This window comes from Mercurialis annua, linkage group LG2, assembly GCF_937616625.2.
Source record: "Mercurialis annua linkage group LG2, ddMerAnnu1.2, whole genome shotgun sequence".
In the NCBI taxonomy this organism is placed as follows: Eukaryota; Viridiplantae; Streptophyta; class Magnoliopsida; order Malpighiales; family Euphorbiaceae; genus Mercurialis; species Mercurialis annua.
In genome coordinates this window covers 10,863,856-10,883,706 of record NC_065571.1, presented here as the reverse complement: position 1 = coordinate 10,883,706, position 19,851 = coordinate 10,863,856, and the positions used below count along the sequence as shown (strand labels likewise).

Genomic DNA, 19,851 nt, shown 5'->3' with positions numbered 1-19,851 from the left:
TGGGTGTTGGGTAAACAATGGTTAACATTGGGTAAACCGTTAGGTAACCTGTAATTTTTATTTTGAATATATCATTAATTAAGTCGTTAGCAAACAGTTGTTGAATTTTATGTTTGTTGCTAGTTAACCAATGGTGTACTAATGGTACACTAATAACCTTCTTTTTAGTACCATGTTGGTTAACAAATGATTAATCGATAGTTTTAGATTTTAAAAAAGACAATTTAGGTTTTATTTGACGGTTGCTTTTGCGGTGATGAAGGCGGAGGGGTTTGTAATAAAATTTTCAACTAGTTTAATGAAAATGGAGGTTTGAATTTGAAATATTTTTTTTGTTGGTTAACCAACGGTGTTAGTATACCGCTGGGTAACCAAAATCGTATTCCTGAGATTAAAAAAAATATTTTTGAGAATAACAAAAGTCATTTTTGCAAAAAAAAAGTACAGATTGTATTTAAAAAAAAAACTTTGAGGTAGTATTCTTGAGAAATTTTTATCTTTTTTTGGTATTTATCTAAAGAGGCCTAAAAGATAATGAATTGGTTAAAAGAGGTAATTGTGTACAAAGCCCATATAACTTTCCTAAAACCAGCAATTGCTGGGCCAAAATCAATTGGGCCAGGCTAAAACTACAGATCCATACCCATACTTAACACTCCTTTTTCTTTTAACATCAGCAGCAGAATTAGAAGAAAAGAAAAATTGCATGAAATGGATCTTCTCTGCAATGCATATTCTAATTCCTCCGATGAGGAACTCGAACCCGATAACAGACGCATCCCCCTACCCGGCTCACAAACCAAACCAAACTACAGACCCGAATTCAACCCTCCTTCGTCTAAGCGACTGAAAATTAACAGCAACAAGCCTCCAAATACTCCAAATGAAGCTCCGATTGCTGGGAGATACATATCCAAGCGAGAACGAGCTCTCATGGGTCAACCCGACGGTGCTGCAGCCTTGGAGTCTAACCCGAACCCCTCTATTTCCAATTCATCTGGTAAAGCTACTTTAATTTGTTTTATTTTGTCTGACTTAGCTTTTAAGAGCTTTTTACTGGTTGCTAAAGCATTACAAATTAATGAAGCAAATTTTCAAGTATTGATTTAGGGTTTGGATTATGTTAGGTGCAAGAAAATTTGATATTTTTAATTGAGTTTTTGGGTTTGATATTTGAGTGATTAAAAGGAGTTTTATCAGTATATGAAAAGTTGTAATGTTTACTTAGAACAGTGGCGGATCCAGGATTTTTTTTTTCAGTACGCGTTTAATTTCTTATTAAGAAACAAATTACTTATGACAGACTTTCATAGTTGTATTAAGTTTAATGTTTTACATTTTTTAGCACTTTAAAAAGACGATCCTGGCCTTAATTTTGTTGCAGTTTTGGCTAGTATTACAAATTCAGATCTTCCCCGTGACATTTTGTCGTCCTTGAGACGAGAAAAGGGTCACAGTCCACAGCTAAGTCAAATATCTGAAAGGCTGTTTACATCCCTGCATAGCCATACAAAAGCTGTCAATGCTCTCAGCTGGTCGCAAAGTCATGGTATGGTCTGTTTCTTGACATTTAAATCCCCTTAATCTTGTTTTTTAAATTTTTATCTTGCTTTAGTTAAGTTCGAGTTGAATTTGGTCATTTTAGTGTTGATTCATAGAGTCATTACTATATAATGCATTGGTCTTATTCATATGTTCATTATAGTTTGTCTGCAGCTCATCTTCTTGCCTCTGCTGGGATGGATCAGACCATCTGTATATGGAATGTGTGGAGCAATCAGAAACTGGCACGAATATTGCGATTTCACAATGCAGCTGTGAAAGATGTGAAATGGTCGCAACAAGGATTTTCTGTGCTTTCCTGCGGATATGACTGTGCATCAAGACTGATTGATGTTGAAAAGGGAATAGAGACTGAAGTTTTCAAAGAGGATCAGGTTGTTGGGGTTGTCAAGTTCCATCCAGACAACTCCAATCTCTTCCTTTCTGGGGGATCGAAGGGGCGCATCAGATTTTGGGATATTAGAACCAGAAAGGTGGTCCATGAATATATTCGAGGTCTAGGCCCAATACTTGACCTTGAGTTTACCAATAATGGCAAGAGCTTCATCTCATCTAGTGATGTCAGTGGAGTTAATGTTAGTGAAAATTCTATTATGGTTTGGGATATCTCCCGACAGATTCCCCTGTCCAACCAGGTAAGATACCCTTTCCCCCATTTACTCAATTGCATGTTTTAGAGTTTCCAACATAGTTTCCTGTCACGTTGTATGCCTAGTGATGTGTGTGTTTGTCAATATCGTTGGGACGTTATCAAAAATTGGTTAATAATTACATATGCTGACTTTTCTCTTAGTTTTCTTCTTTAAATAATTAGTAATAAAATTTACGCTTCGATATGCATCATTTAATCTTATGTAGGTTCCCAATCCTATGGTTTTTTGTTCCTCCTTTTGTTTTGTTTAGTCTTATCTAATTGTCTATACCTGAAATGGATTCCTGTTTGTTACTCCTCCTATGTAGTAGTGGTGATAGAGTAGTTGACTTCTACAAATACAATCGCATACGAAAAGAAAATGTTTGCAGTAATTGAATAATTAAGCTGTACTGCTGTTATTTTCTGAATTCCCGTTTGAAGCATCTTTTACTGTTCACTTTCTGCATTAATATATAGTTTAAAGTTACATTTTAACACTAAGTTCATTTCAAATCTCTCTTGCTTATTTTAAATTAGATGAATTAAATTAGTCTTGATGGAGCTCTTCTACTTCATCATTAAATGCTTCTTAGAATACAGTTGACGATCGTTGAGTTTTGAGTAACAATCATTGACTTCCAACGACCATGGAGGTACTTAGAAGGAAGCTCTTTGACTTGCTTTTGAACCTTGTGAGTTTGACAAAATTAACGATCGTCAAAATATTGGACAATCAACTTTGTATTTTCACCAAAAATTTGATTTTCTATACGTTTAACTTAGAAACGTTACTATCAAAAAAAACTTAGAAACGTTAAACATAGTAATTTGCTATATATTTGTATACATCGAATTAGGGATATAAAAATAAATGGTCCAACATTCTTCCCTTTTTGATATTGACAAACAATTAGTGTAAAAATAAATTAAAAATGGAGAGTTAAACTCCCCCTCAATTTAGCAACAAACGCGAAGGTTTTGAAGTGAATTTTAATTCATTTTAGACATATTTTAACACGCATGTTTTAGAGTTTCTCCCTTTTGACTACAAACAAAAAGGGCAATTGAAAAAAGTTTAAAAATAAGAGTTAACATTTAATCCAAGAAACATCCATATAATTGAACAATATTGAAAAAATGGCAAAGCGCATAATCAATCGTATTAATAAAAGGTCAAATGGCTTAAAACCTAACATCCACAAATTGCCAAAAATAGAAAACAACTAGAAAAAGCCAAGTCAATAATAACACAAAACATCAAATTGCAAACACAATACCAAATATCTTAAAATTAACTAGAAACAACCAAATGTGGCAACACAAATGCCAATATCCAAAAATAAAAGCAAAATAACATAAAATAACCACCATATGTCCAAAATGCCCAAAACATTATATGAAAGTAAATGTAAAACATGAGCAATGAGAAACAAAAAGGAATCGCCACGGATCATCCATGCGCGGAACATTAGTGTTCATAATAGCGTCAGAAGAAGAATAAATCTCATGTTGAAGATGAAGAGCACACATATCTTGCTCAAGAGTGTCAAAGCAAACATCAAATTGAGAGAAATCAGAGTGTTAAGTGACTCCATAGAGATGACACTAGACCCAAGGACTCAATACGTGAATATACTAATGAAAATTAGATTCAATCGATGACCTCAAGGATTGGAGACTCGAGTAGATTGAATTTAATGTCATTTCGAGAAGGAGGAGTTTTAGCGGTGGACGCCTCAAAGGGTGTGAAGAAGATGGAGGGACAAAGGACGGAGTCACAGAGTTCGCTCTCGTGAAGCTCACGAGAACGAAGGTTGCCGTCATGAAAATAGACTTAGGTTTTGGTATGAGGATCGAGCTTGATAGCATGATCTCGACTTAAAAAATTGGTGTCTAAGGAGGAAAATCCCGAGGGGCTAGTGACCTGACATGAACTGCAATATGGATGATAAAACGAGCAACATTGATTGCACCCGAAGGATCCTCCACAAGCGTCAAAAGCCTACTGGCATGAAAAACCCGTATTAAGCCGGATAATTGTTCTTTCTTTTCACAACACATAAAAAATAAATCAAGCTGTCAAAGTTTTTCGTTAAACTTGCCAATACGATGAAAATACCATATAGGTAGAGAGCAAAGTTTAGCTGCACTCTTCAATGAATACGACCTAAACTAAAATCACGAAAAAAAACTTTTGACATTAAACACTCTAGGAATTGAGGCGTAGCCTTTGAACGAGAAACCGAACAATTCATCAAATTCCTCTTTGGTTATAGTATAAGAGATATTTTTCAAACAAAACGACAAAGAGTAATAAGAAGCCTTAATAATACGATGTTTTGTAACATTTAAAGTTGAAAGAAATTCAAGGGACAAATTTTTATCACATTCTCAAAATCCATTTTTTTTTACCAATTGAGGTTTGCCAACCAACCATCAACAACCTCCCTAGCTTCTAGAGGCTACATAGCACTAGGTAAGTGAACTTTAGAATTAGTAAACTCATGTTTTTCAAGGAAATGAGTCTTACCCTAGAGTTGGCGTCATGAACGTTTGATGCCAAGGTTCGTGAAGCGTTTGGAATGGTCCTCACCGTTGTCTTTTGCTTTCAAGGATTCCTTGAAGTCATTAGTCATATGATGCAAGAAATTAGAGAAATTTGAAGGAATTCAAAATCTTTTAAAACTTAGGGTTTAGGATTGAAATCTCTAAAATTGATAAAATTTTGAGAAAATAGGATGGTTGAAAAGGTTTTTGATGGATTTAATAAGGTTTGATGGCTTTTAATTGAGAATTAATCGGTTAAAAGTGAAGATTTGGATGAATTTTTGGAGAGAAAAGTGAAAGGTTTGCGTTTTTGCAACGAATAACACCATGAATGTTAGTATTTTCAACAATCATCACCTGCCTAAAATTCAAGCAGAATTTTTGACCGTTGGATATCAACTGTTGTCACTCACGTCAATTGTTTTCTGAGTATTTAATGAAAAAAATAAGAACTCTAACATGATTAATTTTATAATTTGGACCAATAGGAGCTGTCCAAACTGACGATCATCAGAAATACTAGACGATTGTTAACTTTGTATTTTCACCAAATATTTAATTTTCTACATATTTAACTTAGAAACATTAAACACATTAATTTACCAATATCAAAATTAGGGATATAGAGACACATTGGTCCAACATTAGTCACAAGCCCACATCTTCTACGCGACACTTAATTTCAGTTCTTTGCGTTAATTAAGAGGACCATGCCCCAATTATCATTTTGTCAGGCTCTGCCTGCTTCCCCTTGAGAAATGTTGATTAGGCTAGAAGTACGGCATCATCAAATGGAATTTGGTAGACTTGAAAATCATAGGTCTCTATTTATGAAACTAATGTCTTAGCTGTTACATAAGTAATTAGCATATAAGGTTCCTCAACCCAAGAGAGGCTGATAGTACTTTTATAGAGTTGCTGCACCATATTCATAAGATTAGGAAATATTTATTTGCAAGCTGAATTGTTATTTAAAAATATAACACAGACAATGTAATGTACAACATTTTTCTAAACCGTTTCAAATTCAACTCTTGGTCCATTAGCAATCAGTGAGGAACTCCATCAAACTAGTGTGTGGTTTGTACGGAAATTAAACCCTTTCAGCTGAACGTTGGAAGCACTTCAAAAAGTATTCCTGCATGAAATAGTTTGAATAGAGCAGTTTGAAAGTTGGAAGCACTTCAAAAAGTATGTTATTTATGAATTTTCCTTTGTCATGAAAATGTATTCATGCATGAAATAGTTACTGATAGGAGACTTAGTCTTTAATTTGGAGAAGTTTAAGAATAAATTTTGCATTTAGGAATTGGAGGACTAATAGAATACAATGCTTTATTTTGGAGACCAACTTTCATTTTTTCCCAAATCCATACACGGAGTCCTAATTTGCTGAAGTGACATCCATTCTTTGGTGTAATTTGCTGAGGTGGTCATTTTTCGGCTGCCACCTCAGCAAATTATGACTCCGTGTATGAATTTTGAAAAAAAAAAATTGGTGTGCAAGTATGACACTTTTTCAAAGTGATAATTAAATTGAGAAAATGTGTAAAATTGATGAATTTTTATGACATTAGCCCTTTTTTAAATCCAAACCTTTGTATTTTTTTTATTAATTACGACCGAACCTCTTAATTTTGTAATTATGTCCAGTTTGATTTTTTTTTGCAATTATAACCAAAATTTTAAATTTAATTTTTAAAATCTAAACCTTTGCGTTTGTTATCAATTGCAACCAAACGTTCATATCAACTCGAAGTTAGGAATTTTTTAATAGTTAATCGTAATTGATAAAGAACACAGAAGTTTGAATCTAGAAAATGAAACTCAAAATTTTTGGTCACAATTTTTTAAAAAAACTTTCAGATTGGATTAATTGTAAAAATTAAAAGGATTAGTCGTAATTGATAAAGAATGCAAAGGTTAAGGTTTAAAAAATAGTTTGGATTTTATACTTTGATGAACTATTTTATTTTGGATGAAAGCATGTTTGATGGTCAGTGTTCTGTTCAGGAAGCTTTTCCCAATACACAGGTAGACAGTTATGTATTATCTTTTCAGAGCTAGATGCATGCATTTTCTATTTACTTATTTAGAATATGGAGAAGAGGACCATCAGTCAACTTTTCTAGTTGACAAACCACTATAAATGTCTTTTTGATTATTGCCTTATCATATTTTCTCCTTTTCCTGAATGGTAAAATCTAGTTGATCTTATTCTATTGATGGCATTAATTGTTTTACTAAGTTTATGATGTTAACTTATGAATGCTTTAAATATGCTTTTTGGTGAAAGACGCTTCCTTTTTTTTTCCTTTTCCTCTTTCCTTTCGGCTGAGTTTAATTTTGTAGACTGGTAATGACAATGCATCAATTTATATTCCTACATAGAACTGGCTTCTATCTTGTTCTGTCTATTTTTTCCTCTCTTTCTCGAATTATAGCTTTATCTGTCCGATCATGTGAAATACAATGTCTTGAGACATTTGCCTGTGGGCCATTCGACAACATGTGATAATACTTAAAATTTACATAGAAACTGAGACAATGAACCTACTGCTCCTAGGTCATGTCAATGATGATAGTCCTGATGATTAATAGCATGTTGAGTAGTTTGGATTCAGCTTTTCATGGTATACGATTCAACCATTAATCAAGCTAATTCAGCAGCTTGTAATGTAGGAAACAGACAAAGGAAAAAACTTTTACCAGCCTGTCATTAACTTTGTATCTACGAGGGGTTTTGGTAGCATTTCTGAGTAATGGGATATATTTTGCAACTATGTTATTGAGCTACTTAGAGCAGAGACAGAAAACATAATTAACCGAGTTCTTGAAACTTGCTTTAACTACTTTTTTAGAATGGGAATTTAGAGGCTAGCAATCAATTAATAATCATCAGGCATAACATAACTATTCAATGTTTATAACAGAAATAATGTCTGTATTCACTCTGTCAGGTTTACGTGGAAGCATTTACGTGTCCCTGTATAAGGAGCCATCCATTTGATCCATATTTCGTCGCACAGTCAAATGGAAATTATATTGCAATCTTTTCTTCAAGTTCCCCATTCAAGTTAGACAATTATAAGAGGTATGAAGGCCATGGAGTATCTGGGTTTCCCGTCAAGTGCAACTTCAGCTTAGATGGCCAGACTCTTGTGTCTGGCTCCTCCGACGGTTCCATATATTTTTTTAACTATAGATCATCCAATTTTATAAGGAAAATCAAGGCATTTGAACAGGCATGTGTAGATGTTGCTTTCCACCCAATAATGCCTAATGTGGTTGCTGCATGTAGTTGGAATGGTGAGGTTTCCCTTTATGAATAAGGGCTTTATATTGTACCACAACTGCTGGTTGTTAGAACTTAGAAGTAATAGACAGACGAGCAAATTTTAGAAGCAAATTTTTTGAAAGCAAGCTTGTTACTTTATGCTATTGAGCGGTATAGTGATGAATGAGCGAAAAATGTCGCTAAGGGTCGTAACTTGTTAGATGATTCTTTTAGTGCCTAGCCTGTATCAGTAGCAGTTATTTGTTCTTGACTAAGTTGCGAGTTTAGTTGTCTGATTTTCCCTTTTCTATTGATAATTTTCTAGGTTGTACTGTAAATCACTAGCAATTTTATACCCAGGTTTGCTCTCTTAGTCATTGTTTTGCTTCTTGTCTAACCTGTTCTATGTTTGTCTGTTGCACAAAAATTCCTACATTTGTATGCTTTGGCATTTCATTTTCATTTCTTGAAACATTTTTTTAAATTTTGAAACTCTATGTTTTATTAGAGATAATATTATTATTAAAGTCTCGCCTAACAGTTGGAGCTTTAAGGTGAATTGCTTATCCGACATGTATCAATCTCTATGGTATCCTTGACATTTGATCAATTATGTAGGAGCTGATCGGCGTTTTCGTGTTTGTTTGTATCTTAAATGAATCAAGCTAAGACTTGATTTTGTTTTAGTTTATTTAAATGAGACAAATATGAATATAGTGTTGTTCGACTTGTTTATATTCACAAACAATTTGTATTTTAGCTTATTTAATTGTCCGTGAACAATCTCATATGTAAGCTTAATTAGAGTTTGTGAACTGGCTCATTTATGAGCTCGATAAAGAGTTCACGAACCGAGTCGTAAAAATGATCAATTAAGAGTTCTCGAACTAACTTGTAGTTATTCAAATATAAAATATTCGATTAAAACTATGTAGTTTTGATATAAAAAGAGCAAATGTTAAATATTTTGCCTTCACTCGTTTAGCAACTAAACGAGCGTTTGCGAGCTCGTTTAGCAACTAAATGAACGAGTATGAGCTGAACACGAACCGTACATGAACACTTTTTTACGATATGTATTCTTTCAAGAGCCGTCTTTAAAGATAGTACTATTGTTAGAGTTTCATCTAACAATTTGAATTTCTAGTTGAATTGATTATATGCATTATAAAGTATTTTCAAAAAAGAACAGTTTTTATTTTTGTGCTACATATGTTGCTATCAGGAAGGCTTGTGTTAGTATCCGTGTTCCATTGGTTTCTTGTTGAGTGAAATTATAAAAAAAATTAAAAAGTTAGAGAATTAGCTATGAATTTTGAGTTTTTATTGATATATTTTTCAGTCACTAATTCTCGCGGTTCAATTGGATTTTTGGGTTTTGTGTATTTTTACCGGTTGGTTTTCGATTCAATCGGCATATATGCCTGGTCTGGTTAGTTTTGGTTTTTTATTCAATGGTTAGTATAACATAGCCCTCTCTTCCATAAATAAGCCGACGGAAAATTATACAACACAATCGTTGCACCGCGTCATTCGTGCAACAAACCAGTAATACGTTAACCATTTGAAAAATTGAATAAAAATAAGTAATAATTAAAAGATTCGATCACAAATGCTCATTGACTACTTGTAAAAATGACGTGGCGCTTAAACACTCAGAGGGGAGACTCTAAATGGTAGGAGGAGCACACTGTATTTTAATTCTTTTGGTATCACATCATCTCATGTCAATTATTCATTTTGTTCAAATAATTGCAGAAAGTCATATTTAAGTGAACTTGGCAGTAAACAAGAGTTCAAATATGTAGGGGACAAAATTGCTCGAGTATATAGGCCATGGCTATTGAAGATAATGAGAAATTAGGCATAGAGGGAGACTGAGTAGGGAAGATGATCTGTGATCATGAGATTATTTTTGCATCATTGCTTTGTTCTTGTTTCCATTAATGGCGTTCCACAAGCTCACAATTTAGGCCCATTTACAAGTCCTAGCCCTAGACTAGTTTTAGAGAAAATTAGGGAAAACACTCCATTTTTGAAAATAATTGTAAAGATTACCTCACCAAAAAAAAGATATGGAAAATACTTCCCGTTTTTATTTTATTTCTGTTTTTACTCTGACGTGGCTTTTTTTAATATAACTACCTGGTTTATTTATGTTTTTACTCCCTCTCTTTTATAACTCATTTTTATACTCTCATAGCAGTTACTGCTCTTCTTCTTCTTCTTCTTCTTCTTCTTCTTCTTCTTCTTTTCTTTTTCTTCTTTTTTTTTTCTCTTTTTTTTCTTTATCTTTTTTTTTCGTCGTTCTCCAATCCTTCACCGATCTGCCGTCGTTTCGCCGCCAATCCGCTGCTCTTCTATATTAAATTTTAGCAATTTTTTTTATTAACTCGTGGTGATTATTACGAGTTATTTTAACGCTCAGATCTGAAAAAACTGCTCTTCAATTTTTTCGGTTTTAGATCTAAAAAATCTGCATAAATAACAATTTTATGATAAAAAAAATAATTTTCTGCAGAAATAACGATTTTTTTTGCAGAAAACAGCGTCTGATTATCATATCGTTATCACTATGACGTTATCATATCATTATCATAACACTGCAGCGAAAAACGATTTTTTATTAAGAAAAGTGCTTGATTATCATTTCGGTATCACTACGTTAGCATATCTATATCATTAACGTTATCATATCAATATTATAATATTATACGGTTATGATAATAATATGATAAGATTATGATAATAGTATAATAAAGTTATGATATAGTTATGATAAAGTACGTCATGATAATGTTATGATAATATTTTTAGATACTGTTATGATAAAGTATATTGTGATAATGTTATGATAAGTTTATGATAAAAAAATTACGATATAGTTATGATAAAAGTACGTTATGATAATATTATGATAATAGTATGATATAGTTATGATAAAAGATAAATAATGTTATGATAACAATATGATAAAATTGATGATAATAATATGATACCGTTTGATAATAATATGATAAGGTATAATAAAATGTTATGATAAAATACGTTATGATAATATACTATTATGATAAAGTAGGTCATGATAATGTTATGATAATATACTGTTATGATAAAGTACGTCATGATAATGTTATGATAATATAGTGTTATGACAAAGTACGTCATGATAATGTTATGATAACAGTATGATAATCAAACATTATTTTTCATAGATTTTTTTTATTTTCTGCAGTATTATGATAACGGCGTGATAACATAGTGATAATGATATGATAATCAGACATTGTTTTTCCACAAAAAATCGTTTTTTTACATATTATGATAATAGTATGATATAGTTATGATAAAAGATAAATAATATTATGATAACAATATGATAAATTTGATGATTATAATATGATACCGTTTGATAATAATATGATAAGGTATAATAAAATGTTATGATAAAATACGTTATGATAATATTATGATAATATACTATTATGATAAAGTAGGTCATGATAATGTTATGATAATATACTGTTATGATAAAGTACGTCATGATAATGTTATGATAATATAGTGTTATGACAAAGTACGTCATGATAATGTTATGATAGCAGTATGATAATCAAACATTATTTTTCATAGATTTTTTTTATTTTCTGCAGTATTATGATAACGGCGTGATAATGATATGATAATCAGACACTGTTTTTTCACAGAAAATCGTTTTTTTGCAGAAAATTATTTTTTTTCAGATGAAAATCGTTTTTTTCTACAGATTTTTAGATCTGAAAACTAAAAAATTGTAAGATCGATATTTTTTAGGCCTGTAAGTTAAAATAAACCATAAAAATTACAGAATCGATAATTTAAATCTCAAATAATAGTGGAACGATGGCGGGGCGATGGCGGAGGCGACGGCGGAGCGATGGCGGGGCGATGGCGGAGCGATGTCGGAGGTGATGGCGGAGGCGACGGCAGAGGCGATGGGGAGAAATAATGAAGAAGGAGAGAGAGAGAGAGAGAGAGAGAGAGAGAGAGAGAGAGAGAGAGAGAGAGAGAGAGAGAGAGAGAGAGAGAGAGAGAGAGAGAGAGAGAAAAATTCTGAATATTTTCACACGCAGAGTACAAAAATAATTAGACAAAAATCATGATGTATTTTTAATATCTTTTCTACACTGAGGTAATATTTCATATTATTTTCTTATTTTAGGTAAACACCTAATAAGCCCCTAGTTTTATTGTGGGTTTTTCTTCTTATATTCACAGGTCAAATGTTCAAATTAGGGTGTAAGTGTAACTAATTATAATGCAATTTAAAGTGCATCATCATGTTTATTATCAAACGAGCCGCAAAACCTGCTTTAGGATTGCCCCCCACCCCCCCTCACTCGTGCTCTCCTGGTTGTCCTCCGATAGGGACTGGCCGAACTGAACGCGATGTAATCACATACTATAGTGATTTATGGGTGTTAGCACGCGTAACTCATTTAAATTTTGTGTCGTATTCCGGTTGATATAATTAACACATGGATCGTATTCATGTTGGCTTTGATTGGATCATCTCAATGCATTAAATCAATATGAATACGATTCATCAATCTGCTTTTACTCGAACCTTGGAATGAAAAAGTTCCTCAGAGTTCTATCCAAATTTATTTCATGAAATTTTTCTACAACCCTAACGACAGTGGCGGATTCAGAATTTTTTTATAAGATGGGTAAGATTGTACCGAAAATTCATAAAATAAAAAAATTAAAAAATTTAAGGTGGTCAGTGATATAAATTCTTAGGGCAAAAATGTATACTGGTAACGTATATATTTATTTTTTAAAAAAAATTCAAAATAATAAGGTGATCAACTGCCCACTGTAAGCTCTTTATAAGTCCGTCCCTGCCTAATGAGATTCTAATTTCACCTCTCTGCACTACAATTTGTTCATGATTCACTTGCCATTTTCATGGAATATGGAACTTTGATAATATTATTTCACTCTCATACTTATAATAGAGAGATCTGACAGTTTTATTCATGTTCATTCATTATTTTTCATTTTTAACAGAAGATTTTGACACCAGTTAAAATGGAATATTACTTATATACTAACGCTAAGTTTCGTATAGCGATTCAGAAAAGTGATTATGATTTATTTTTAGTGAATATTTTTAATGGTTTCAAAAATCTTTTAGACGAAGCTGAATTTCTATAGTTTCTTTCAAAAGTCCAATTCCACAAGATAAATCCTGAAAATTAGAAAAGTGTTCAAATAAAATCAAAAAAATATAAAAACATAAATGTTGAATTTTATCTTTGGATACATATCACAACTTTATACATAAAGGGATGAGGGAAAAAAAAAAACGAAAATTAGGTAGCTAGGTGTTTGAAAATGTTAAATGTTGCTTAATTAAGTAATGTATCTTGGCCATGGTGTAGCTAGGATTTGTATTTAGTCTAGATACCTCTAACCCATACCTACCAATATAAAAACTGTTCATTATTGAACAAGTGTGTGGGGGCATATTTAAAGGAAATATGAAGGAAAAAATAATACTAAAATAAGACATAATTATGCATTTTCTTTTCCATTCTTCATGGGGGTCAATATTAGAGGAGACAACACACTTTTAGATGTATTTTAGCTTATGGGTCCAACAAATCCAAGCCTCTCTTCTATCTTCCAACACCACCCTCATAAACTAAAACATAGATAAAAAACAACAAAAATGGAGAGAAAAAGAATTAGAACTTGTTTTATCAACGAACATGCTTATGTTTATTAGGGGTGTGCGTGGATTGGTTTGACTTAGTTTGATAGTTTTTGATAGTCAAATAGTAAAATAGATCGGTTATTAAAAAATAAAAACCAAACTGAATTAAAGGATAAAATTTGGTTCCATTTGAAAGTAAAAATATTTAAACCGTCCGACTTTTAAATAAACCAAATTAAAGGGTAAAATTTTATTCGACTTTGATATTTTAAGATTAAAATTACACATTTAAACCATTTGAGCACATACAAAAATAATACTATTTTTATTGAAAACAATTTCGTTTCTTTTAAATTATATTATATATACATATACATATACATATATATACATATACATATACATATACATATACATATATATATATATATATATATACAATTCGGTTTTTTTTGTTTCTAAAATTAAAAACACAAACTAAGCCATTTTTTTTAATTTTTGAAATCAATAACCCAATTTGATTTCCGATTATTTGTTATTTGGTTCGGTCAATTTTTTATCGGTTTGGTTCGGTGCATATACCCGTAATATAATACATATATCCATCTCCAATTTGCTCATGTTCTTTAAGCACTATCTAGACATAAACCAGCATTGCTCAAAGCATGAATGGTCCACAGCACCTCACAAAACTGTGTCTATTGGAGAATTTGCTAATCCTCTACAACAATAAGATAATCAAATTTTAGTGTGGAACACATTTATGCAACCTCTTTGTCCATGCATTTATACAAACTTGTTCTTATGTCTAAAATTTATTAACAAAATTTTCAACTTACATATGAATGTGTTTCCCACCTTATTTGGTTTGAGTCTCCCTCTCTATATAACACACATTATCTAGCCCTAGCTTTTTGTTCAAAAACAAAATGATGACTTCAGAAGTAGCTAGGTTTTGCTATGCATTTTTATGATTAAAGTATAAATGGTTATCCTTAGTAGCAAAACAAAATGAATTAATATTATTTCAAATTATAATATAATTGATAATTATATCATGAACAATAAAGTAATTTTGTGATGTTTAATAGTAATATCCAATTTGCAAATAAAAACAATGAAAGGTTTCATTTTAAAAATTAAATATAATTCAGTCTTCTAACTTATTTTTATGATAAATCAGTCCATGATGAGAGAAAACTCATTATAAATGTAAAGATTTATATATTTAATTTTATCATTATTTGTATTGTCTTTATCAAAAAAATTATGAATTTTTATATTACTTTGAAAAATATTAATATGTATGAACTTTTTCTTCACCATTTAGTCTAATTTAATCATAAAATAATTTTACATATTGAATTATATTATATTTATTAATCAAATCCTTTATCCTTATTATCTGTCAGTTAAATTTGCTCGACTGAAAGTGCAATAGTATTAAACTGAAACGTTAAATAGTGCATAAGGCGCAACTAGAGCGGGGTGGGGGTGGGGGAAGAGTTAAAAAATATTGTTAATAATATTTCAAATATCATTAACCAGACCTAGAGAGAAAGTAGCCTCGGCCGACAAGTTAAGATATTAATAACCGGGTTTGGAAGGTGTGACGTCGACTAACGGGTTACAACAATATTTCATAAAAAAAAACGGGTTACAATATCAAATTTTATATCAGACCTTGAGTTATTGAGTTTGGTCGATAAAATGAGAGGAAGTTGATAAAACATCGAGCCTAAAGTTTATGAATTTGGCCGAATGAAGATATGAATAAAAGATTTGAAATAAGTTCGAGATAAAAAGTTTATAAAAACGGAGCTAGAAACGATAATCAGTTAACGATACATGAAAAGGGTAAAAGTGAAAAGTACTACATGATAACGTGATTGGTATGTGTTTATAGTCAATTTTAGAGTTAGACCGTCATCCCAACTAGTTAATATATTGACTTGTAATAATTGATTAGATCCGACGAGTACCAGATCTCAGGATCAGAGTTTAAAGATAAGACGCAAGGATTAGCCACTGCTAGTTTATGTTATTACTTTTAATTATTGAGTAAAGCATATTTATTTTCTATATACAAAAATTTCATTTCAAATGCATATTGCTATATGTGTTTTGAACACCGATATGGAGCCGATGAAACGAGCTATCTATTAGGCAGCAATAGGACTGTGTGTGCATCGGTATCAATCGAGAGTATAAATGAAAAATTATTAATGAAATGTAAAGAGACCGATATGAGGCTCTCAGGTGGAAGCCAAATCTCCCGAGACCCGTATCAATACATTAAGTGAACAGTCTTTATTATAAAAAAAATGAACGATCTTAGTTGATGAACGTTGGTAGCTATGCTCGTAGCCGGGAAGGTGAATGTTTGAAACTATGCTCACAGCCAGGATTATTGGTTATGAAATTTATAAATAAAAAAAATATTTATGGATATGATTTCATCTGGTATCTTTATGAATGAGATTTCAGTTTTATAAAGTTAATTCTTATTATTGGTAGCTACGCTCGTAGCTCGGAAGGTGAATGTTTGAAACTATGCTCGCAGCCAGGATCATTGGTTATGAAATTTATAAATGAAAAAAATATTTATAAATATGATTTCATTTGGTTTCTTTATGAATGAGATTCCATTTTTATAAAGTTAATTCTTATTAGTAATAATATAAATTCATCAGTTTTATGTTTACCCCCATCTTATTAGTAATACCGATTAATATGTCAAAAATACTAATGGAAATTTGCAGGAAAAACACGAGATATTACATTCTCCCCTCATTAGGATAATTTTCCCCAGCTTAAAATCAAACAAAAATAGACATTAATAAAACATTAAGAAAAGAGCTATGAATAACAATTATGCATGAGGTTCATGTCTCTCGTGTACACCCTTCAACTTAATGGGTTCTCTAAAAAAACATTACACATCAAAATCTTCTTATTTTACAATCTACGAACAATCATATTCATATGCTAAATTTTTGTTAATTTCTATACTATGAGGTACAACTTCATGAGAAGAATCAGAAATTCATTTCTACAACATCAATAGATGGAATAAGTGAATAGATTTGGGACATGTCTAGATGTAAAGTTAAGGTAGAAGCTATTTCTCTAGCACATTCCATCATCGTATTCTATCCAACATATATTAAAGCCAACTTTCCTTACTTACTGAAATGAACAACTCCTTTAATTGGTGAAATTTGAAGGAAAATAAAGTGACCAACCTGAAATTTAACATCTCTCACTTAGGATCCACATAATTCTTTTGCTGACTTAAAGCGGTTTCAAACTGTTTTTAATTACTGGTACTTTCTCTGAGGTAATCTAATTATTTGTTTCTTCCAACAATTTGTGCTCACCACTTACAGTCATACAAGGCTTCCTACAGTGTTATCACCATACTCGAATGATAACTACTATTATATGAGAACTCAATTAACGGTAAGTATATATCCCACTTGCCACTCAAGACAATCACACACATCTGAAACATGTCCTTCAATGTCTTAGTAGTTCAAATTGGCCATCCATTTGAGGATGGAAAGTAGTACCGTTTCAAATGAGTACCCAAAGCCCCTTGTAGCTTTTTCTAAAAATGAGAGGCAAATAGCGAACCTCTATTTGAGACAATCAAGACCGGCACACCGTGTTAACATACAATTCTCTCAATGTAAAGCTGTGCCAGTCTAGCTTCCTTATATGTAATCTTAATCCAAATAAAAAGCGCTGACGTATTCACACAATCTATAATAATCCAAATAGAATCTTATCCTTGTTGGGTTCGTGGAAGACGAATAACAAAATTCATTGTAATTCTTTCCCACTTTCACTCGGGAATAGTAATTGGTGTAAATATCCAAATGGTCGTTGGTGTTCAAGTTTCACTTGTTGACAAGTCGAGCATTTCAAAAACAATTTTGCAATATTCTTCTTCATATTGCTCCACCAATACATACTTTTCACATCATAATACATTTTGATGGATTTGAGATGTACAATATACATTTTGATGGATCTGTTTTTTTAAGTTTTCAACATTCGACGAAAAATCTAGTCATGTGCTTAAGCACTCCATTTTCCAATATTCACTCTAAATTATTACCTTGACAGACTTCATTTAGAATATATCTCCTATGTGATCCTCAACTTGTAAAGTTTTATTCAGATCAATTAAAATTGATTGGACTTGAAAATGAGCCAACAAATCACCCGAATTTGAAATCTGAAAATAAACTCCCAAATCGAATACCTTATACAACTTCTGAATCCAGGGTCTTCGCCGTTCCTCCAAAATGTGAGCGAGGCTACCAAAAGTTTTTTGACTCGAACCATCGGCCACCATATTGGCCTTACCAGACTGATACTGAATCATATAATCACAATCATTTAATAACTTCAACCATTTCTCTACCCGAGGTTCAATTGTTGTTGATCAAAGATATATTCTCGTGATTAGTGAAAATTTCACAAGTCGTACCATACAAATAATGCCTCCAAATCTAAACTGCGAAAACCACTATAACTTACTCCAACTCATTTGTAGGATAATTAACTTCATGCTTATTCAATTTCCGCGAAACATAAGCAATTACTTGACCATGTTGCGTCAAAATAGAACCAAGCCTAAATCATGTATGAGTAAATTCATTTTGTCAATTATAAATTAATGACCACATTGATCCTTAGTTCATACACATATTGATGGTGAATTGAACTCAAGAAAAAAGTATAAAATCATGAAGGTGCCCCCCACCTCCATATGACTATAATCATAATCTAAAAGATATTATAGTTATAAAGATACTTATAGATGCATAACCCTTTTCTTTTTTCTTCATGTACTTGTGGTCAAGCGGGTCTTCGCATTTTGCGGGACCCTCCGGCCAGCTTAACCGGCGACAAGAAACGATGGGTTTGAAGGTTAAAACCTAAGCAAATTGATATCAAGGGATTGGACATAAACTCCAATATGGTCCGATATGCATACAAAAGTTCTATTTATTTATTTATTAATTGTTTTCTTTGATTAGAAAGGGCATAATAATCAAGGGAAAAGGAATCTAAGACTATCTCTAGAGTTAACGATGGAGAATTGTTCTTTTGGAATCATAATCATACCCTAAAAAAGTCTTATCTAATCTTCATTAACCTAGCTATATTTATTATTAATTAATTTGTAGCTGTCTTAACTTTTTTGAGTCTTGCATTTTCAACTTTAGATAAAATGTTTTTTCATCATAGCTTTATATTAATGCTTATCCTCCTTACATTCTACAAATGTTTTAAAATCAAACCGGTGGCCGTAAGTGTGTGTATCGATTTACAATTCAACCGATTCAAATAGTCAAAAACTATACATATATTTATACAACATATTCATAAAAAAATGGATAAAAATTAGTAATCAAATCATGTTCTAACTAATAAATACAAAATCGAACGGTTTTTATGATTTGATTGGTTTAATAATTTCTAATTTTTTTAGTTTTTCAGTTTAAAGAAATTCAATCGTATTTTAAACTATTAAACAAGAACTAAACCAGACTGACTATTAATTTGTAGTCGAACCGATTTAACGGGCCAATCTGATTTAATTTTTAAAACAGTGCATACTACACCATAATCAAAATGTTGGTGCATCAACACAAAGTGTAACATGCATATATACATACACCAATATTAGCCCTAAAAAGTGAGCGACAAACTCATTTTATTGGCATCACCATGTGATTTGTAGCCATTACCAAGTGTATTGCTTCTTCCTTTATTTAGAATCAAGAAAAAAAAGTTGCCAAAGCAACGATCAAGATTTCATTTATTTATTCATAATTTTTTTGGTATTAAAGTTTCTTTAATTTACCCATTTAGGAAATATTCATTTGTTTAGGGTTTTATGTGTAGGGCCATATAGCCATTCAACAAGTTGGCTTTCCACTTTCTATCTAAGTAAAAATCTTATTATGACTTTAATTGTCATAATAATTACATAATTTTTATTACATTATAGTATTGCTCCAGAATCCTAGACAAAACATGCATGATTACAAATCTAAGCTTCAATTAACAACAATTTGTTATCATAATTATATCTTAAAAAAGCTATTCATT

General features: G+C 31.7%; 1 protein-coding gene across 1 annotated transcript; it reads left to right on the top strand.

The window, feature by feature from the left end:
• The first annotated feature begins 689 nt into the window (after positions 1 to 689).
• On the top strand, positions 690 to 8,394 carry LOC126670079 (uncharacterized). Its single transcript, XM_050363738.2, has 4 exons — positions 690 to 1,000; positions 1,385 to 1,549; positions 1,717 to 2,198; positions 7,705 to 8,394. Exons 1-4 carry the CDS (start codon positions 712 to 714, stop codon positions 8,074 to 8,076), a joined length of 1,308 nt encoding a protein of 435 aa, XP_050219695.1. The 5' UTR covers positions 690 to 711; the 3' UTR covers positions 8,077 to 8,394.
• Positions 8,395 to 19,851: the final 11,457 nt, after the last annotated feature.

Coding starts and splice junctions, on each gene's coding strand:
- LOC126670079 (XM_050363738.2), top strand. CDS start 712: ATGGATCTTCTCTGCAATGCATATTCTAATTCCTCCGATGAGGAACTC. Junction 1,550..1,716: donor CAGCTGGTCGCAAAGTCATG/GTATGGTCTGTT, acceptor GTTTGTCTGCAG/CTCATCTTCTTGCCTCTGCT. Junction 2,199..7,704: donor AGATTCCCCTGTCCAACCAG/GTAAGATACCCT, acceptor TCACTCTGTCAG/GTTTACGTGGAAGCATTTAC.